This window comes from Nesoenas mayeri, assembly GCF_963082525.1.
Source record: "Nesoenas mayeri genome assembly, chromosome: 1".
In the NCBI taxonomy this organism is placed as follows: domain Eukaryota; kingdom Metazoa; phylum Chordata; class Aves; order Columbiformes; family Columbidae; genus Nesoenas; species Nesoenas mayeri.
The window spans coordinates 8,908,044-8,930,997 of record NC_137541.1 but is presented as its reverse complement, the minus strand read 5'-3'; the positions used below and the strand labels follow the sequence as shown (position 1 = coordinate 8,930,997).

At 40.7% G+C, this 22,954-nt stretch overlaps 1 protein-coding gene across 1 annotated transcript in view; it reads right to left on the bottom strand.

Annotated features, from left to right (window-relative positions):
- Positions 1-4,121: 4,121 nt before the first annotated feature.
- ELAPOR2 (endosome-lysosome associated apoptosis and autophagy regulator family member 2) overlaps positions 4,122-22,954 on the bottom strand; it is a gene marked incomplete at its 3' end in the record, with an annotated part of 49,341 nt that continues 30,508 nt past the window's right edge. The window contains 11 exon segments of the mRNA XM_080347620.1: positions 4,122-4,181; positions 7,318-7,483; positions 8,477-8,655; positions 9,338-9,464; positions 11,714-11,815; positions 13,036-13,132; positions 16,995-17,184; positions 18,665-18,838; positions 19,920-20,132; positions 20,975-21,127; positions 22,321-22,423. Of these exon segments, the coding sequence (XP_080203746.1) occupies positions 4,122-4,181; positions 7,318-7,483; positions 8,477-8,655; positions 9,338-9,464; positions 11,714-11,815; positions 13,036-13,132; positions 16,995-17,184; positions 18,665-18,838; positions 19,920-20,132; positions 20,975-21,127; positions 22,321-22,423 (1,564 nt within the window).

The following is a 22,954-nucleotide window of genomic DNA, read 5'->3' as shown; positions in this document are numbered from 1 at the left end:
CAAGGTGAAAGACTGAGACCACCGCCAAAGCTAAGCAGAACTTCCTAAGATTTCGCTTGAGGTTATCATTCCCTGTTACAATTCCTAGAATAGCTATTTAAGGCCTCCGTACTTCATGATGGTTAGGAGACTGAAGGATTGAGAGCAGCTCTAGGGAGGAGGACTTGTGGGTACTGGTGGATAAAAAGCTGGACATGATCCAGCAACGTGCACTTGCAGCCCAGAAAGACAACACATCCTGGGCTACATCACAAGGAGCGTGGGCAGCAGGTCAGGGAGGTGATTCTGCCCCTCTGCTCCGCTCTGGTGAGACCCCACCTGCAGTGCTGGTCCAGCTCTGGTTCCTCAGCACAGGACACACATGGACCTGTTGGATGGAAGACCTCTCTTATAAAGAAAGGTTGAGAGAATTGGGGTTGTTCAGTCTGGAGAAGAAAGGGCTCCAAGGATACCTTATTGTGGTCTTTCAATATTTTTTACTCTGAGGGTGGTGAAAAACTAGAACAAGTTGCTCAGAGAGGTGGTAGATGCCCCATCCCTGGAAATACTGATGGTCAGGTACAACGGGGTTCTGAGCAACCTGATAGTTGAAGTATTCCTGTTTCTTGCAAGGGGTTTAGACTAGATGACCTTTAAATGTTCCTTCCAACCCAAACTATTCTATGATTCTGTGACCCTATGATTCTATCATATGGCCCGAACAGCAGCATTCTTTGCATAGGAAGAAATATTATCCGCATTCGTGTGTCAGCAACATTTTTAGCTACTTTTACATTGAAGCATTTGTGATGCCACTGCTGGACATGAGTCAATAACCACTGGCGCCTAAATGGCAACATCTGCTGCTATCCTAACTGCTAACGATTAAGTATCTTGATTTTATGGGCACTACTGGGTCTGGCAGGACAGACAAACAAAAACTTGAAAACTTTTCCTTTTACTAACAGAGTCCCAGAACCTCCTTTTCAAGAGCAAATAGTCAAATTATTTCTTTGAATAAAGATGACAGCTCCTTGAAGCTACTCAGTAACTTTCCATTGTGGCTGTAAGACACTTAATTTTCCCAAAACCTAGAGTCTTCATCAATCATGTTATATGTTTCAAGCATTAACCAACATAATCAGAGCCAAGATAGGATACATTCTTTGCTCATTTCCCCCCTAGCAAGCACTGTCAAAGCTGAGAAAATAACATTCTGCTAATTTGCCAATAATTTATACAGAGACACCACTAAAATGTGCTTAATTCTCAAAGAGATTCAGTGTCTTGACTGCAGATTTCAAAAAAAAGCATGCAAATGCAGCAATAAAATGCATTCTGTTTAATCAAGTGAACACATAACAGACTGATTCACATTGTTTTACGGCATCAAACAACAGTTTCTGATGTGATTCCATGTGGGAGAAAAGGGGGAGGTTGCTGTAAGTATATTTTGGCAGAATATTAGAAGAGGTCACAGAAAGCTGATTTCTTAATGAAGTATTAAAGGCTTCCAGAATTTGTCTATTATTGGAAAATGGAAATTTCCCCTCTCTACTATATCTTCAACAGAAAGAAAAGAATAGCAGAAGCCAGCTAAAATATGCCAGTTTTAACTTGCTTAATTGTTGAATTTGAGGTAAATAAAGTTTACAGTATTGGTTTATATCCCACTAAGTTAGCACTGCATCAGATATATTATTAGATTGACTGGAACAATTTTGAACAATATCATGACAAACCATTTTGAAAGAGAGAGGAGAAGGGTCATACAGCAAAGTCTGTTAGAGCTGACAAAAAAAACCTCACTCTCTGCTTTACTTGGAAAACAAAAGGGAAAGAGAAGGGAACTAAACAAATCCTCTGTGGTATTAAGTAAAATTAAATACAGTTCATAAAAATTAAGGCATTTTGACATTACAGAAATATGGGTTCAGTGATGAAAGAAGAAATAATGTTCTGGAGAATGAACTCCAACTATAGCTTGGAAAACATATGGAAAGAGAAAGATAAAAATAAATAAAGGAGATGTAGACAGAAGCAATTTGATGGCAGTGAAAAGCTCGAGCCGCCACTGCTGACCTGCAGTGTTCACGAAAGGCTGCAGTTCCACCAAACATCTCAAGTCCAAAATTTCAAATATATTTGCACTTTATTTTATGAATGCCCATCAGATATATATCTTTGATGCTACGGCACACTAGCTGAATAAAAATCAACAACATAAAAACTCTCTTCATAAAAGATCCAAGAAGTGAAATCCCGAAGCCGTAACCGTTTACTCAGTGATCATATAATCTTCGACAACCATATATAAATGACATCATGACAACAAATACAATGTACAATAATAAGTGTGCAATGGTACAAAATATACAAAAAGGAATGTGTATTTAATATACATTCAACAATACCCCCATAAAAATCTTTTGGGAAAGCGAAGTGCCTTTTCAAGAACAACAAAAAATATACACCACTTCAGTTAAGATGCCTGAAGTATCTCCCATCAAAAGAGTAAAGCCTGTGTTCTTTGACTGGAGATATAAAATAATTTGGCTGAATTTCCCCCAAAGAAAAAAAAAAAAATCTAATCTTCATAAAAGTTTTGTCGACATCTATAGTATAATAAAATATTTAGAGCGCAGAAAATTCGGTTTAAATTTACTTAAAAGTGGGCCCTCTTTTATTGATAGATCTACCTCAGTCGTATAAAATCAAAAATCTGTGTTCCTTATAGTAAAAAGACCGTTTCTGCCCATGTGTTTTTTCTGGTTTTGATGCATTCCACAATTCACATAATTCTTCTATAATGGAAATATGAGTCTGACCAGAAGTCAAGATAAGATTCATTCCTCCTTTTCTCCTGGCTCTATACAAGTCTTGCATAATTTTACTCAAATATTTTTTGCCTAAGTTTCAGATTCCTTTGAGTACAACCTCAATGGGAATTTCAGGAAATTATTACAGCAGGTATTATGAAGGTCACATGCTTATAATGTGGCTGATTTTATGAAAAAGTCCACCTAGCCTCCAGTCTTCAAGGCATCATTTGTGCCCTCCTTTCTGTTTGAAGTGACAGCAGAAAGTATTTAGATGCTGAGCTGCACAAACACATAACCCACGCTCAGCCCCACTGGGCATCCATGCTTGTTCCTCACATGAGTCCAGGACTAAAGGTGGCCGAGGATTTCTAACAAGCCTCCCAACTGACAAAGCCGATCCCTAGTTTCCAGAAGTAGAGATTCTTGCTTTACCTACAAAGTTCAGGCTTTGTTGGCTTGTGGCCCAGGGAAAGGTGACATATTAGCAGCCCAAGGGTGGGTTCTGAAACTGCCAATGGCCTCTCTTGAAAGGACAAGCTTCCACAGAGATGGACAGGTCCAGTTTGCTCTGTAGGCATCACTTTCCTTCTCTTTATAGAGTTTGAGTCTGCCATGGCCTATAAACTCATGGGTCAGAACCTACAACTCATACAACAGTAGTTAACACATTTAAATTTAATAGCACCAGGTTTTACCTCAGCCCTGATGGTCATGACTTAGGCATCAGAACGGGTTCAACTTGCAGGTGCAACACCGTGCCTCTTGTACTAGAGGCCAGCACAGACCATCCAGCCCTTCAAAGTATTAAAATCAAAACTGTTTTCTAAAGTTCAAAACTCACCTGAGGCTCATTCTGAGTACTATTCACAAGTTTGATTCTAAGAGAGACTCATAGTTATGCTACTAAAGGACAATACACAACATTTGCAGGAGGTTTCAGGCCTCTCAGAAAATAATTTCTCATGAATACATGTTGAAGGAGTGATAGGAAATGAAAGGTACCTATAAATCATATGGTATGTCTGAGCAATGCCCAGGAGAATGCAAAAAAAATCATGTTATTTGCAGTATGTATATCTCTTCCTGAGTTGAATTTCATTCCCAGTTTGGAATCCAAGCAACTGCTTTCTTTTTTGGCAAGGTACTCAATCACATGGTAAGGCAATCCAATTTTCTGTTTTGCTTCCTGTCTTATTTTGTCCTAAATGGCCAAGCATTTCTCACCAAGATCACCACTACAATGTGTGCCAGAGTATGTTTAAAATATGGTCCTGTAAAAATAGAAATTCGGTTTCTTTCTTTGAAGGCAGTATTAATTCTTCATATATTCTGGGATCTTGAAGATTTCAGCTGAACAGATTCAAAATTATCTTCCTTTTCCTGCAATGGAAAAGACAGGTTCCCATCAACTGGAATTCATCAAGTTCACTCCAATAGTTACTACAATCACTTTTCTCTTAATATCTCCAGAGCAGCCTTTTCCTTATTTCTACCACAGTCATTAAGTGCACATTTTGACCCTTTATTATTTAATGACACTCCTAATTCTGTAAAAATTTGCAAAATTAACAAAATTATGCCATATGTATTGTTATGATAATTACTTCAGAGGGTACATGAAAGTTTGTATTTCATACTCATAGTTTGCACAGGTAGCTGGGGAATTGCAAGGTAATCGTATCTATGGTTATTATTATGTTTTCTACAATAAATAAAATGTTTGGACCAAAGTCTCTGAATGTGAACACCTCTACCTCACTCCCAAATTCCCATCCCAACTCCTCTCTGGGAGACCCACAGGACAAAAAGAGTCTACAAATCCTCCACCATCTTAAAAATCAGGGCTGGAGGGATGAGTTTTCTTTATGTTTTTGTTTTTGCTGGGTGACAGCCTGGCCCATCTGGCCAGTAGGCATCAGGGTGAGAAGTGTGGACGTATGTACTGCGTGTGTGAACAACCCAATGGTCCATGCAGAAGCAGTGAATGAAGAAGCTCTAATAAAACTACTCACAAGAAAATGCTGGTTCTTGCTTCGTGTACCTACCTTTTACACACAATGTACACAAACAGTTTGGAAACCACATTAAACTAACCTCATGATCTGGTCTTTAAAGCCATTTCCTTCACAGACCAGGACAACCTGGTACAGATGTGAGAAAGACCAGGGAAGAAAACTGCCCTATGCTTGCCTATTGCAAACTATCTATTTCTTGTTCTAAAGGATCTGGTATTGTTATGCTGCAGACAACAGATGGAACCAGAGCAGCCTCCAACCTGAAACAGTTTCATAATTCTTTTACTTCTATATTCTCATTAAAAATAACAGTTATTTCGTTCTTTAATAAAGCCCTGAATTCTATGGGTATTCAAAACCACTAATAGCTTCAGGAGATGTTTCATTTTCATAGAAATGTCGTTGTCTGAAGCTTGAACATATAGTTAGGATACTTCAGATTTTTCTTTGTTTACATTTCTTCTCCTTTTCTCCCCTGTTTTCCTCTGTACCTTTTTTATGTATTTTACACACATACGCAGCAGGAGATTAATTTCCTCATCTTTTGCATAAATCAAACCTGATGCCTATAACATTTGTTTTGGAGAAATATATATTAAATTCCAGTTATCTGCAGGGCTACAGGACACAGATTTCAGTAAGCTAATGAGGTACTGGAAGCTGAGTTTGCCAGCTATGATTATCTAGCAGGAAAAAAGGAACCAGCTTAGAAATATCTGACAGGTTTGTTTAAAATGGAGAGAATACACAGGGAGTCTGCTACAATGGATATAGAAACTTTAAAAAAACTCTTTTTGAGTTCAAATAGGTATTCAAGCAGTCTGAATACTAAAGTACTAAAGCTTACTTTAAAGAGAAAGAAAAAGAAAGCCACTTCTCCCACACTCTCATCTCTATACTTCTAATCAGGAAGGAGCCAGTGGTTGGTGCTGCAAATGGAGTCAGTAAAGCTTTTACACTTATCAGACATAGAGGAAAACATGACCCTCACCAGCAGCACTGGTCATTACGCTCCTCCACAGCCAGCCAAGACATTTCATGCACAAAAAAACATCGTCAAAAAACATCATTTCAAAGTCAATCCCTGTAGAATTCAAAATGGCATCAGCTTCCATTTTTGCAACACCACTGCAAAATTTGATGTGACTTGATTTTGTTTAGATTTTCAATATTCTTAATATTGAATTAAGAACTAGTATTGAATTTCTGCTCCTTTCCACACAGAACAATATTGATTTTTCAAGACAAATAGGCAGGCTGGGGTCAAGGGGAAGTTCTGCATATTAGCTGTGTAATGGTAACATCTCCTAGGAGGGAGATCCGGGGAGAAGGCAGCATGGAAGGAGCACAGCAGTCTAATTAAAAACAAAAAAAAATGAAAAGAAGGAGAGGGAGAGGGAGAGGGAGAGGGAAAGGGAGGGGAAAGGGGAAGGGGAAGGGGAAGGGGAAGGGGAAGGGGAAGGGGAAAGGGGAGGGGGAGAGGAGAGGAGAGGAGAGGAGAGGAGAGGAGAGGAGAGGAGAGGAGAGGAGAGGAGAGGAGAGGAGAGGATAAGGGAAAAGAAAGGAGGCACACATTGCACTCAGTCACAGAGAGGAAAAAAAAAAGGAATAAATGAAAAAAATCTTAACATTCAACATTCTGAAATATTATTTGGACAAGAAACAAGTGAGGGACTTTAAAAAAAATATTTGATCTTTTAAGAAACCTTATTTTGGAACAACCCTCTTCAGCAAAACTGTTTGAAAGGGACAATGTCTTCCACCTTTATCGTAACCAAAGCCATAATAGATGCCCCAGTTGGACAACACTACCCTTCCCATTGGCTTCAAGGCATTTGGAGTAAAGACCAAAGTGTTTGCGGGATCTGCCATGATGTTCCTCTGTTGCTCCTCTCAGGAACGTTCCAAGGACACCAAACACCTTTGTGCAATGAATTCAGACATGCAACATCCCACATCACTTGTGCTGCAGAAAAAAAAATGCTTATTGCTCTTGCTTCCCAGTGAAATGGAGGAGGTTGCTGTGCTGGGTAACAGGCTGTGGCTGATGCCTCCTCTAAACTGAATCCCATAGCATTCAGAATTATGGTGCTCAAGTCAGCTATGGAGCCAGCCCAGGTGAGCTGTAAGCAGATGGCTGGTGGCTATGTGCCAAATTTTACTTTTCTGTGCCTATAATACCTCTGTTTGCCTCAGTGTCCAGTAGGAATCCAGGCAGAGAGGTTCCTCCTGCCATTAGCTGCTTCATTTATGTATCACCCACACCATAAAGAACACTATTAAAATCTCTCTGCAGAAGAGGGAGTGTTTACTCAATACCCTGCAACATTTCTTACCATTATCCATACTGCAGATTTCAGCAGATTGATTATGGACTGGGTGATGTGTATGCGGGTGGCTGCACAACGCACTGTGCAAATTTGCATCACAGCCTTATCACATCCAGTAATAAATAAAGGTAATAATTATTTTTAGTATTAATAGTAGTAATTACTACTCACCTTTGTTGCCAAGGACTTGAGCTTCCCCAGCAGTGACTGCTTATTTGAATATACTATTTCTTCTTCATTATCTTCTCCTTCCATTATAGCACAGCTGTCAGCAGCTGGCAGTTCACACTCTTTTGAGTTCGCTGTCATCACTAATTTGGAATATTTATACTCCAGCCTGAAGATATAAAGAGAGACAGGCATAGATCTTTTTACAAATGTCACTATTCAAGCTTTTTGTAATTTAGATTATCTGCAGCCCTTCCAAATTGTTATTGCTGAGGTATTTACTGGAAATTAGATACTTTTCAATCATTACAAACATGTAACCAAAATAGTATTAATGACACATGGAGCTCCTGCTCTCCAGGTTAGTCCTCCATCATTATAAAAGAACCGTGTTTTCCCAGAAGAGCACAAGTAGGTTGAGACGATTGCCTGCATGAAGAAGTGCGATTTGTGTGTTGGTTGGGGCAACAGCAGGTCTGACTCCAGCCTTTGTCAGACTCTGCATCACACTCCTGTCCAAGGAGGCTCTGAGGGAGAGGAGAGACATGTAACACTGTGTGGCAGGAGGCAGCAAGAGGTGGAGACCATGATACTGGAGTTTGGATTTGATGAAGGTGGATGTGCTATGTGGTGATGAAATCTCATGGAGGTGGAAACACCTTTTGAAAGTCTATGGCATGAGATTTGGGAAGCAGGGGACAATGGGGACAGGGAATAGTCAGTATGTTCATTATGAGAAGCAGGGATCTTTTGGGTGTGCACCAGACATGTCCTGCCAGAATACACCTAAAATCAAGAACCTTATTTTAACCCAGCTGAAAGGTACTAATTAGACTGAAGAGATATCCTTTTGGTCTTCAGACCTTAAGAAAACCATGTTGCTTCAGAACCCAAGGTCAACTTCAAACTCTCAGGGACTGAAAAGACAGTTCCTATTGGGAAATTATGCCATAACAAAATACTGTGGATTTCCCATGCTTTCCTCACTAGCATTCTTGATAGTCACATTTGGCAGAAGAAACCTTAAGCTGGTAGATTGATAGACTGATCTAACATGTTATTTCTCATCAACATTGTCATAAGAGATCCATGACATGTCTTTCTGTTCACTACATCAAATTTTTAGCTTACTTTTATATGGCATACAATTTGCAGTACTTACTTCTGGTTTTTCTTCCAAAAATAGCAGGTCAAGGCTATGAGCAGAACAGCTGTGAAAGCACCAACACCAGCTCCAACTTTTAGCCAAAAATCCACTGTTTCACAAGTATTAGTCCTTTTTTCTGGCAAGGGAACCCCTTTAATGCAATGCTTTGGCTCATTCCAGACATACAAGGTTTCCTTTCAAAAACAAAACACCAAAAAGTGAGCCACTTGTAGGAAAAGAGAAAACTATTTAGAGTTGAAGAAAACAAGCTGGTAGAAAGAGTAAACATCTTTTCAATAAAGGCAAACCTAAACATGTTCTTCAGGTTTTCTGACTCTAGGTGGGGTTTTATTGTCTACTCAATTGTCCCCTTGACTATGCCTGCAGGTTCAGACATGGCAAAAGAAGCTTTGGAGCTTCCAAACCTGTGATAGGACTTCCTAATATTTGACTAGAGAAGGCAGAACCAAAAAAATTGTAAGCAAGGGAGGATGAATTTCTGAATGGAAACTCTGAATCCTCTCCTAGTCTGCCCCTGATGCTTATGGCTATTAAAGGACTAAACTCCTTTGGGCACTCCATCCTTCACGAATAACCTGTCTGTATGTACAAATGCATACATAGTTCAGGTTCCTACCCACATGGCTGTTCAGCACAAGCCAGCTCTCCTCCAGGAACCCCACTGCCATGGACACAAATATCGCTGAGTCTCAGCACAGCACCTCACCAGCAAGATTTGCACTCAGCCAGCTCAGAGCCTGGACAGAGATTTCTCTACTCTACCTGCACTTGCATATCGCTTTGCACAGCGAATTTCAACAGAGTCCAAGTTATAACCAAACAAACCCATCTGACTTGCAGACAAGGTTGCTGTACCTGAAATCCTTTTTTGCAAGCTCCCTCAATCTCATGGTAGTCTTGCTCCGTGCAGAGAGGGCAAGCTTCTGCACTTTCCCATATGAAGTAGAACGTGCATCCATCGCAGGTGCCCGCGGGGCATGAGCTAGGAGGAGAGCAAAGCTTAGTTATCACTTATGAAACAGTGGGGTTTGCATCCTCACTCCACATTCTGCTGATAAAGCCTGGTAATGGTAAGTACAACAAAACATTCATCTAGTCACCAGATGGAAAAATCATGGGGAAGAATTTTTCCCAGTTTGTAAAATGTTTTCTTAGATCAAAACAGATGTTGGGTTGTCAAAGGTCTAAAATAACAGCTCAGTTCCTGGCAGTGAGTGCTTCTCACACACCTACAATGAAGAGAAGGGAAAGAAGCAAGCCTTGGAGACCAGCAGAACTACTCCAGCGTTACATCAGCACGGACTAGCCCAGCAGGCACCTCTACCACTGTTCTTCTGCACTGGGTGACTGTTCCACATGAATGCTGCTATCTGGTTCCTGCTGTTGTTCTAATGATGTCTGGGTGATTTTGTCCATATGGAATGGACTTGTCCTGTCATGGTTAATTACTAGAAGGATGTTCACTAGCTAATGAAGAGATAACAGCTTCTCTTAGTCTAAGAGAGACGAATGGCCCTATTTTGTATTCAGCCTGCAGAAGGCAGTTGTACTGGCAATGACAGGACGTTCACGTAGGTTTTGTTACTGACAATGACATCAGGTCTAACAGCAGCAGCAGCCAAAAGTCCATGCAAGAAGCTAGGTCATGTAAATGTGAAATATGTCCATACAGAAAAATTGATTTAAAGTTTTTTTTTTCTATATCCTCTGGAAATCTGTTATCCTGATCTGAAGGACTGAAAAATCCATAGCCCTGAAAGCCCATTCTGACTTATCCTGATTTGAATAACTGACAGCTATCCTCTCTGGATTCTGGAACATTTTTTCAATGTACATGGCAAGAGCACTGACAGATCTTTCTCCTCAACCTCTTTCATCTTATACTGTACCTACATGCGATACTAAACATCATGTCTGAAGGATCAAGCAGTTACATGCAGTATTATTTGACTTGTATCAGACAATACCTCATCATTTGAAAACAGCTGTCTGACTGCTGAGCTAATCAAAGGGGGCTAGGAAGAGAGAAGTCAACAAGAACTGAGATAAGGTACATCATGACAGCTGTGTGCTGTTTCTGCCCATGCTCACACTTCTAAAAGCAAGGTAGGTTACTCCTCCCTCACTACTGGTGAGTTCTCACAGCTCATATCATGTTTAACCTACAACACTAGAAGGACACCTGCAGGATTTTGGCTCAGCAGCTGATAGATAGTGGCTTGTTGCCCAGAATAATTCATAGTGTGTCAGGTCCCTAAGAAACTGGGGTAAGCATCTCCAAAGGTTCAAACATCAATCACTTATCCATCACCTGTGAAGGAGATGCCCCTTCAATCAGACGTGCACAGTTCAGCTGTCCCAAGAGGGACGGGGATCAAAGAGGCCCCCACACTTCTCACACTGTCAGCTTTTGGGAAGAGGACTTTTAACTTTTGGGAAGGAGGATAAATGAGAGGGCTATCAGCAGATTTATAGTAATGTCCAGACAAAGACAGGTCTTGACAGCCAAAGAGCAAGGTTACCAAAGTTGAGGGGAACTGCTGAAGAATGTACAGGGTGTTGCTAAACAGTAACAGAATTCATTCTTTTATTGCTTTTTCTCTGCAACTTTTCAGGTGCAGGCATAAACAGGATTTTGGAAGAAAGAAGCTTTTTGAAGTCACTTGAATCAGAAGGGGAAAAAAAAGGCCAGGTAGATTTAACAAAACTGGTACAAGGGGTCCAGGGTACAAACTGGAATGATGAGATACATAAATACATATAGAACTTGGACTATGCAGAGTCAAAGCTCACATCAGCATCGCAATAGCAGATTTCATAGTTCCTGGAACAGGTTGCTCTTTTTTTAAAAAAATCACTTTGTCCACAGCCACTGCTGTAGATCAAAGAAGAAAAAATAACCTCTCAAAGCACCAAGTAGGTAGTTCTAATCAGGCGGCCAAAGATCAAAATAAGGAACTGAATAAAAGAGAAGAGGAGGCAATAAACCATCACTACATTTTGTTTTGATTTTAAGCTCGGAACAACCTGCCCAAGCTCTGACTTCTCTCACCACACAGCCTAAACACAGAGCAATTGGTCTGCTGGGAGGTGATGGACACACACGTCCTTCACCCAGGAGAAATGAGTGAGACTGCACACCTCATTGCTGTTAAGTATAAAATTACTAATGAGTTTTGTGCAGATCACCTGAGGAGAAAAAGGTTTTTGGCACTACTAGGATACAAATACCTGGGCACAGAAAGCTCTCCTTGGTCTGGTTTGTTTGGGTTGCATCTCATTGTCACAACAGTTGCACGGCCATTTTCACAGGAGGTTGTCACTGTTGAAGACCTAATGTCAAACGAGAGGAGAAATGTAATACATTTCCTCTATACTAAATACATGTTTTTCTTTCATAGGTCTTTGTGCATTCATGCAAATGTAATACTAAAGAAATAGCATTTACCACAGCATTTTAGCCCCTGTCAGCTGTAAGAAAAAAAAGGAGCAACAGAAGCAGGGTGGGTTTCACCACTTTGTTTAAATCTCAAAGTGCTCTGAGAGGCCACCCAGGGAACTGCTCTGTTTTTCTAGATAGTTTGAACTCTGCTGAGTCAAGGAATAAACCTGCCCATAAAACAGAATGGAATGATTAAAAGAAGAGAATTGCAGGTGTTGTGGTTGGTGTGTTACTCTGCCGGAGAGTGTATGGTGGCTCTCCCCTTACCCAGTAATCTGAGAAACACACTGTCCTGAAAGAGAACAAGGCAAAGGGGATTCAAAAAATGGACCTTATTCCAACATGACAGACATCACAAGCTAAGTTCATAATATACTGAATGTAGAGTCACTGGTGTGAGGTTCAGTTTGCAGAATCAGACATGTAATTTAAGTATTCACATACGCATGAAGTGCTGATATCTGAAGTGCTACAACCTATTAAAATCTAAAGCCAACACTAAAGCCAAGACAATCTAGAGAGCCAGTCAGTAGAACAAATATAGGTATGTGCCTTAAGATAAGCTGAATAGCTACACAGCCTTCAGAGTCCAAGTTTAGAAACCCAGTTGCCATGAAGACACCACCGTGTAGACATCATAGTCAAGGTGATCTTTGAGCTGATTCTGACCAAGCTGAGGTATTCATTTTATGGAGAAAAGCAAAGAACAGGAAAAGCACACGAGTAACTGTGCAGGTTGGAGCAATTATTTTTAAGCATGATTAGTTCATTTTTGTAATATCAAAGTAAATACAAATGAATGTGAAAGAAAATGTGCAACAGGAGGTGGCCATATCAAAGCCACACACAAGAAATTATGGAAAGAAACGTAATACTGGAAGTGGCATCTGGACGAATCAAAGCTCTAGTGTCACTTTCTATAGATCAATGTACATTTGACTAAACAATTTTTGCTGATTTCATAAGATGTTTTTCAACATGCCAATCAATATCAGCCAGATACTGACTAAAGTGATAAGGATTAAAGGTGGATTAAAGATCTCCCCTCACAGTTTTAGTTTCCTTTAAACAAAGACATTTGATGTTCCAAAAAACAGTATTTTTAACCTACTTGTAAAAGAAATGCACATCAGGTATTTTGCTTGGAGAGGGAGGAAACATATCTGTCTTGATGCTGATATTTTCTAGTGTTGTTTCAATAGTAGCTCCTAAAATTTGAGGGAAGAAAAAAACATTGGAACAAGCTAAGAGTGGATTTCTGAGGTGTTCATGTGTAACATTTCCTCAGTTTGAAAGGCACGGATCTCACTTTATAGCATACAATGACATTACTATACATTATACATTTTCTTCTATTCTAGGTAAACTTTGCAGATTTTTATGTTCCTCATATAGTCTGATTTCCTCATATAGACATAACAAAACAAAAAATTCATAAAACAATGCCAGTGTAAATAAGTTTTACACTTTTGTAAGAATTTAAAGCAATCAAGGGATATTGCAGAAGCATAAAATAATTTAGGTTGGAAAATAACTTCCAAAGATGTCTGATACAATCAACTGCTCAAAGCATATGCCTTGAATATATAGCCCCATTACCTATAACCATGTAACACTCTAAGCAATCTGCAGAACTGTGGGAGAAAAACAGAAAGATGCAATGACAAGATTCAGAAGGATTGTGGAGTTATAGGCAAGCCCTGATGGCACATTTTGGAACAAACGACAGGCTGGTATGTGGAACAACACAGGTTACGCAGGTCTGTATGGATTTTGGACAGGAGCTGAAAAGGGAAAATTCAAGTAACCAGAGTTCTTAAGATCCTTCCAACCCCATGAACCAAAGAAGACAGAAAATATTGGTGCTGCACTGCGATATTTCAGAAAAACATGGAGGTGTAAAAATGGGACAGGCTGCAACCTTTCAGTGAGATGAAAAATTGCTAGAATGACAAGAAAAATTGGTACCAGCCAGCAATGGGTGGGAAGATGAGAAAGACTGAAGAAAAGAAGTTTTCCCCTTGTTCTTGCAACAGTTTAGACAGCCTAGCTGAATCCTTAGGACTTTGACATGACTGGCATTACATTTGGGAGGATGATTCACACAGCTGGAAAATCCATGTCTGGTCATAACCCATTTAGGTAAATATAGTAGATAACTAAGGTGACAGTTTGCACTAGACACTGCTACCTGGTGTAGGACAAGTTAGAGGCTGGAATTGTGGGTCAATGTGCTCAGGAACAATGCTCAGAAGGGTTGCACATGAGGGACAGCTACAGAGCATCCCATCAACAGAATAAAATGAGCTGTGCTGCAGTAACCACTAGGAACATGTGCAGGAAGATGTCAGGTTATTGTGGAGGGGCCTCTGAGAACATATGCTGACATCAGCAGAGATTATCATTTCCTCTCATCGAAGACATTGCATTGAACTCAGGGAAACTTAAATTTGGATTGTGACACAATGGACAGAGATTAGTTACTCACTAGACTGGAAGATGGGAGCTCCTAGGGACCCTATTATATTCAACAGAGGCAATGAGAGAATATTCCCAACCAATATGCACTACTGTAGAAACGGCAGCTCAAAGTGCAGTTTCTCAAAAATGAGAACACTAGAAGCAAAATCAAGTGTGAAAAAAAAAAATGTCATTCTTCAGAGGATATTAATTATATGGCTAAAAACTCACAATGGTTCTCAAGAATGACGATAGCTTTGACTAAGAGTCCACTTTGGATCAGAACAGCAGTAAAAGAACAATTCAAATAAAAATATTGACACTAGCTTAATGGAGGGGGAATGCAGAATCAAATAAAATCAAAAGTTATAAGTTAGAGAAAAATTATAATGGATGCTAAACACTTCAGGGAAAAGCCTATGTTTGGCAGGACTAGAAAAATTCTAAGTTTGGAGCTTTTTTAGAAATATCAGAAATAAAAGTACATCTTATGGATAGGAAAGACAAACTTCACCCATTTTAAAATGGAACACTTGTGATAAAAAGGCTGTAGAAGAGCTTGAAATCTTCTCTGTGTCTTGGGAAAAAATCAGGACTACCTCCTTTCTTTCCAAGACAACGTCTGAACACCCCATTGCCTTAGTGGCAGGAGAGGATATTGGCATCTACTTGGCATGCTGCTTATAAACTGGCAAATCTGCACAAAAAGTGACTTTTAATAAAGCTTTTAACGATAGCGAAATGTTAGAAGACTAATGGAGAGGGAATATGGTGAGCCAAATGGCAATGTAGCTAACATGATTAGGCAAAATAACAGGAATGGTAAGTGGAAGAAGAGTTTCAGTTAATGGAGAGGTACCTAATGAGTGACTGTCCAGTTAATGGATAGATAGATAATGAGTGTCTGTCAACATGCATTCATGGAGAACAGGTCTTGTTGAACAAATATGATTTTGTTCCTTGAGTGCTGATGAATTTGGTTGCTAAAGAAAATTATGTAAATTTATCAAGTGTTTCACTAATTACTAATGAGATTTTCATTAAAAATTTACCAGTGTAATATCAATTAAGTGCACACTCTGGATTAAAAATTATTTAACTAACTAATTATAAAATTATCTGGCCATGGAAAATTGTCATCAAATGTGGTATGTCTCCAGACTCCTCTAGGCATTGATATTGGAATCCCAAAATGCAAGATTATCATCAAGGATCTGCAAATAACTACATAATCACTGTTGGTAAAGTGTGTAGATGAGACAAAGATTAAGAGGAACAGTAATAAAATACAGAGCGACTTGATCCACTTGGTAAGCTGGTCCCTATCAAACCAAACACATTTTAGGGCAGACAAGTGCACCAAGGGATGAAGGCCAGTCCTAAGGAAGAGAGATTTTCCCTTGGAAACTGTAACCCTGAAAAAGATCTAGAGTGGACATCAGATCCAAGAAGCCATCATGAAATCCCATGAGTTTGGAGAAAGAAGGACTTGGGGATTCTATCCTTGCATGTAAATAGAAATACAGAAGGGATTTTTATTGCCATTCTCTTGAATTAAATACTGGGATACTATTCCTTTCTGATGTCCATGCTTTAAGAAAACCTTATAACAAGTTACAAAGGCTGCAGAAAGAACCTCAGGAAATATTCAGATGCTTGAGAAATACATGATAGCAAGAGACTTAGAAGAACTTGGTCTAATTAGTTTATTCAGAGGAGCAGACCAGGGAGGGTGTGATGATTCCAGTACACAAAATATTTCTCCAAGGAGGAAAATGTGGGTGTGAAATGGAGAAAGAATAATAATAAGAGCGAGCTGAAAACTGAAGCCAAGCAAATTAAAACAGGAAACAAGTCTGCTTTAAAACAAAATACAGAGACACTGTTTGATCAGTGAAAAAAAATACCAATGAGTGTGGCAAAGCTTTTATTTCTGGCAGTCTTAAAAGTCCAGATTGGATGCTCTTCTAAAGATGTGCTTTTGTCAAACATGAGTTTCTGGGCTCAGTGCCAGGGAGCAAGAACAAACACTCAGTGCCTGTAATGGATAGGTGAGCAGACTAAATTACTTCATTGTCTAATCTGGCCCCAGACTCTGGGAACTTGTGGGACAGAGCAATGCAAGACTTAATGATCTGCACAGCCCAATGCTGCCCTAAGCCTCCTCCTTTCTCACTTAATTGTGCCCCAGCACCAAGTGGGGACTTGGCATGGGCAGAAATACTTGGACTAGTGTGACTACAGTAGTGATTGGTCTTGCCCTGCATGAGGTGAGTTGGAAATACGAAGCAAAATGAATGCTTTTTAATTACATCCTCCCGATTTTTGTGCTGAAACTCCACGCACCATGGGACCCACTAGATCAAACACGGGGAGGAGTGAGTAATATGGGCATGGAAAGCAAAGAATGGGGGCACTCCATACTCTTCTCCAGCCATTAGCTGTACTGAAACAGCAGCAAAAAGCATCTGTCCACATGTGCTTCACAGGAACAAAGTGGAACTAACTCCTGGACTGCCCCTTTGCTCTTCTCTCAAGATAATACAGCACTTCTGAGCTGGGAAGGATTTACTCTGCACCCCTAAACACTTGGGAGTACAAACCACATACCTAAGAACCTGTCAGCAAGGCTGTTGGACTGCAGAGCCAGGGCTGTTCGGAAACCCTTGCTGTCCGATGGGATGATGGTGGACTGACAGACAAAAGCTCCCACAAAGTTGGAAAAATCTTCTGATTCCGCAACCATGTCCTTCAGAGTGACATCTGTGATATTGTCAGTGCAAATAGCCATCTTCTTCCCCTGTGGACAACCAGGAGAAAACAAGGAAGCTGTTGGTTGTTGATAGGATGTGAAAAAGTTTGGAAAAAGAGAAATTGCAAACTTCTTGACTGCAGATGGATGAGTTTCTTCCCTGCACCTTAGAAACAACTTGATGTTTCTGTCATGAGAGGGACAAGTTGCAACAACAAACTGTGCCACTCTGAAACTTTCAATTAAAGTCTTTTACAGACCCATAAACATGATGTCACCTCTGGTATGTGTCTTATCAGAAACCTGTGCTACGAAGCACTCTCTTTTGTTTATCTTGACAGCATAGTGTTTACTTGCAGAGCACAATAAAACGGCTTGCAATGGAAAACCATATTTCCCTTGCCTTTAAAACACTGTAGAATACCTCTTTATTTGGGATTTAATCCAGATCAAATATTCTCAAATCATGAATACATAAAACCCCTAAATAGATACATAGTCTTCAAGGCTGCACTAATGTCACATGCTGAGTTCAGTGCTGGAATCTCAGAGCAACAGCAAGGAAAGATGAATTACCAGACTCAGTTGTTCTGATAAAACACCAAACATTCAGGACCCACTCATATGGTTGGTAGTACTGTAGCACCCCTGCAATAATTTGGGCAAATTAAGACAACATGGGAGGGCACATAGCTGTACCTTTGTAGATCTAGTTGTCAGCAGCTTTAATTCAGAAAGTTATGTAAAAAGATGTTTAAGTCCAAAAGTATGCAAAACACTGTAAAGAAATGGGACTACTCATTTGCCTCAACTCATGCAAACCCTTTGGCACACGAGAGAGAGACTTCAGAACTTTAGAGGGCTGAACATCAATGTAAACTGCATGCACTGACCTTTGTGGGACAATATACATTGCTGATACTGCTCTGAAATTTCAGTGTATGTATGTGACAACATGCTCTGGTACAGTCCAAACCCTAAATGTAAAAACTCTGATTCTGGGGCAAAGACTGTTTGCATTCACGGAGTAAACACACTTCCACCACTTTATACGGCTATAATCAAAGTCAGCAACAGGCACCTCGGCCACTGGCAGAAAGCAGTGTCACCAGGGGCTCTGCTGACAGCAACATCTCCAGCCAAGTCATGAGGGAAAAATATGGAAAGAAGCTGGAAACCAAAAGACTCAGATTCTTCAGTTGAGTTCCTTGGTGTCAGCACAAAAGGTCAAAGTTGTGACCCAAGTGACTTCAAGGCACAAGAACTAAGAAAAGGTAGGGATGTGATAGGGTTTTTCTTCTGAGCATCACTTATGCCTAAAATACTCTCATCTCTTTTCTGGAAAACCACTTGGCTGCTCAAAACCCACTTGCACTGCCAAGCATGATCAAGAGAAAAGCGTTTACAGTGTTGGTGACAGCTCAGCTGTAGAGGAGTCCTTGTCCTTTCTCAGTGTGATCCCACAGAACAACAACACAGGCAGTAAATTGGTTAATCTCCCCCAACCCTTGACACCAGGTGAGCTCACCTCATTCCCACACAGGCTGATGTTAAAGAAGTGGAAGAACTTGGTCCCTCGGGAGGTGAAGCTAGGTCCGCTCATCAATGAGCCCACCTGGCTGAGGTTGCTAAAATCATAATTCAGGCTCTGGTTATCCTTGATGTATGACACCAGGCAATCACTGAAGCAGGCAGAGTGATCCTTCAGAAGAAGAAGCATCCATTAAAGAGCAGTTATGGACCAGCAGCAAACCATTCACCCGGGAGTTAAAGCAAGCAGGCACAGGCAAAATTGCTCTCTGTGTTAAGAATGGAGGAGAACTTGTCCAATTCCTGTAATTCACCTTTCCCTTGGAAGAATTCCCATTCCTGTTTCAGTCCCCTGCAATCACATATCAGGACTTCAATATTCCCTAAAGCTGGCCTTTCTGTTGTCCCACGCATTAGCCATGAAAATGTAGTTTCTTTCTTTCTTTTGTCGTGGGTGCTGGGTTGGGAAAGACCTCAGAGATCATCAAGTCCAACCCTTGGTCCAACTCCAGTCCATTGACTAGATCATGGCACTAAGTGCCATGTCCAATCTCAGTTTAAAAACCTCCAGGGACGGGGAGTCCACCACCTCCCTGGGCAGCCATTCCAATGCCTGACCACTCTCTCTGGAAAGAATTTCTTTCTAATATCAAGCCTAAATATCCCAGCTTAAAGCCCCGTAGATAGACCAGAACATGGCCTCAGTTACACTTGCATCTTGCAAAGGAAACACAAGAAACAGCTCAAGAAACAGGGACAAAATATGAACCCAGCTGGAGAAAGGTAGAAAATTAACCAAAGGGAGCAGTTCTTTAAGCCCCTGTGCAGCTCCTTGCCAAAGGATGTTGCACATGAGAAATGCTTATCTAGCCTTAAGGGCAATTTCATATAAGAGGAATTTGTTACAGGTTTCTAAAGGCACATAAACATTATCCAGCTGAGGAAGTCTCTGAGTTTAAAACAGCAGAAGTCTGGGACAGTTTTAGGTGGAACTAACATATGTGCTCTTACATTGTCCTCAATGCAGCTTCTTGAAATGAACCTTTATTTGAGCCAGCATGATCCATTTTATCTTCTTATTGCATGTTTACAAACAGAAATTAGACCAGGGACATATTTGGAAGAATGGGGTCGTTGGTTACAATTATACTCCAATGCTCACAATGCCCATACCTGCAGGAAAGCACTAAAATTGACCCTTTGAGTGCTTATATCCCAACCTGCCCTATCTCAGACACACTTAGTTTCTGCACCTTAGTGCTCTTGCTGCCAGGCCCACACGGGATGCAGGCCTCCATGCCGTAGACCTGGTGGATGGACAGGAAGGTGTTGGCCGGACACTCCTTGCACTGGCTGGTCTCCTTCTCGATGTAGTGCCCCGCCGGGCAGGGCACGCAGGATGAGCCAGACTGCTCGGAACAGCCACCCGCGCACAGAGGCACTCCATCCACTGTCGATCGGTCACCCTCTGAAATCTACAGCAAGGAACTACCCTATCGCTTTGATGCACTGTCTAGCTCTGAAACAAGAGGCAAGGAAACTACCCTAGTGCTGTTGCACCATTGCACATGGACACTAAAAACAGTGCTGTGCACCAGGGCAACTACTCAGGGATTGGCTTATGCATTCACCTGACTTTCATTAAAAAAAAAAAAAATACACAGAACAATAACATAGAATGTCCTGAGTTGGAAGGGACACACAAGGATCATTGAGTCCAACTCCTGTCCCTGCACAGGACAACCCCACAGTTCACACTATGTGTCTGAGGGTGTTGTCCAGTCTCTTCTTGAACACTGTCAGGCCTGGGGCCGTGACACCTCCCTGGGGAGCCTGTTCCAGTGTCCAGCACCCTCTGGGTGAAGAACCTTTTCCTCATGTCCAACCTGAACCTCTTCTGGCACATCTTCCTGCCATTCCCTCGGGTTCTGTCATTGATGGCTAAAGAGAAGAGCTCAGTACCTGCCCCTCCTGCTCCCTTGTGGTGAAGCTGTAGCTGCCATGAGGTCTCCCCTCAGTCTCCTCCAGCCTGCACAAACCAAGTGACTTTAGCCACTCCATATACAGCTTCCCCTTCAAGCCCTTCACCAACTTCATAGACACTCTCCAAACCCTTCACCAACTTCTGGACACCCTCCAGTAGCTTTATATCCTTCTATATCCTTCTTCAATATGGTTCATCCCCAGCCGCCTCCCAAGGGTGAGGTGACAGCCATTGACCCTCTACAAAAAGCCTGTGAGCTTCAGTGGAGGGCAAGAGATCTGGCAGTGAGTGTCCAAGGAAGGCTGTGCTATAAAGCCACGTACATAAACAAGTACTTACATCTTGGCCCTCGTTTATTCTCTGAAAGGCCCAGGTGAATGTAAAGGAAGCATTTTTGGAGATGATGTGAGTGTAGGATTGTTTCTCTTTACTTCTTTCCCATGATTCCACCACATTGGTATTTTTTCGATTAATGTCCTACAAAATGGACGTAAATCTCTTTTAAAAAACAAAAGTGTGGTCATACCACACTGAACACCAGTAATAATATAGAGATTAGTATATACTTTACAATAGCATTTAATGTTTAATAAAGGAGAGCAAACATATGTATTCTCTTTTCCACCATTGGTAATTTTTCAACTGAGAATGGCTGTCTATTCCAAAATATGCTCTAATTCACACAACAGTTAATTCCAAAGTCCTAGAGTAGGTTATAAACATTATGAGGACAGATTTAGTACAGTTGTTCTTTCAGATTTGAAATTCTGTTCATGTGTAAAACATGTGGGTAGTGCCACAGCACAGAAAGGGAAAGGCCCAAGTTCAAAGAAAATTGTAGTTTATGACATCTTCAGGCATCTACTTTGTTGGTGTCTCTACTGAAATAGAACTGAGGCCTAGAAGGCAGTGTCAAAGTTTACATGAGAAAATGCTGTTCAATCTCTGTATTTCTTATTCTCCATCAGTGGTAAATGTTCCAGTGAAAGATGCTTTTCCTTTAAAACAGATTCCTTTAAATTATCAGTAAAGGCAGATTCTTTCAAATTACCACCTAATTTCCACTTAAATCTCTTTAAATTAAGAGCAGATTTGTGTGAAGTATCACTAAATCAAAAAACAAACAAACAAACAAAAAGCACCAGCTTCGCTTTGCAATAGAAGGGGCAAGGGGGCTATCGCAGATCCAGTTACCTTCCTCAGCTGATGGACTTTCAATAAGCAGATGAGGAAAGTAAAAAACATGCCACTGTGCTTTCACAAATGTCTGCTTGCTGCCATACAAACTCCCTGGGTCACCAACAGGATCAAGACCAAATTTCCAAATTTTCCATTTCCCAGGCTTAACTTGTGACTCTACTAAATTTCTGGAGTTTAACTTGACTGCACAAGAGACACTGAGAATTTTATCAGTTTAACAGGGGAAAATTTGGCTCTTTAGTGTCCAGTGATTTCTTTTAAAATAAACAGATAACCAAGAATCGTTCACAACTCATGTCGGTAGAGGAATTTTGCTAGGTCTTTCACAAAATCCTTCTTGCAAGGGCATCACAGATATTAAACTAATGTCATACTTAGTCATAATAAACCAAGTGCAACTAATCACGCCTATGTAGAGGTATTAAAGTGACATGTGGAAAACCAGTCATGGAGAGAGAGGTCTCACTCACCGCCATAAAGTACAGCACACAATCTGCTGAACAGATGGTCTCAAAAATAAAAGTAATCCGTCCTAGTTCTGACCCAGTTGCTCCTGTCACCGATGTCGGAGGTCTGTTTAACAGAGAAGGAACGAAACATTTACAAGATGCTCTCCAGACAGGCAGCAGTCAATCCTTCAAATTGCTTTTCGTACAGCGGGAAAACCATCAAAGTCCTGTCACATAAAACCTGCTCTTGCAGAACTGCAGAAGCCAGGTTTGCACAGTGGCTCTGTGCTGGGTATTGGGCACAGCAGGGTAATTTTAAGTGTCTGACTCCCTTGTGGTGCAGTTCTCTCCTTACAATCAACACCTGAACTTTATGATATCAGTAGGGAATCTTATTGCTTAAATGCATTACATGCTTTAAGTGACCTACAGTGATTTAATTGCATCTATCCTCCACTGGTTTTCAGGAGTTTAATGAAAACCAGAAGTATTCAGGGGCTTCCCCTGAAAAGTATTAAACAGTAAATTGTAAACTGGGACACGTTGAGCTTCTCCATGGATATGTTTCTTGCTTCTATTTTAATTGCTGTTTGCCCATACTGTAAAATAAAAATCAGGGTTTGCTCACTGGGTCACAAGCTCCCTCAGCTGAGGT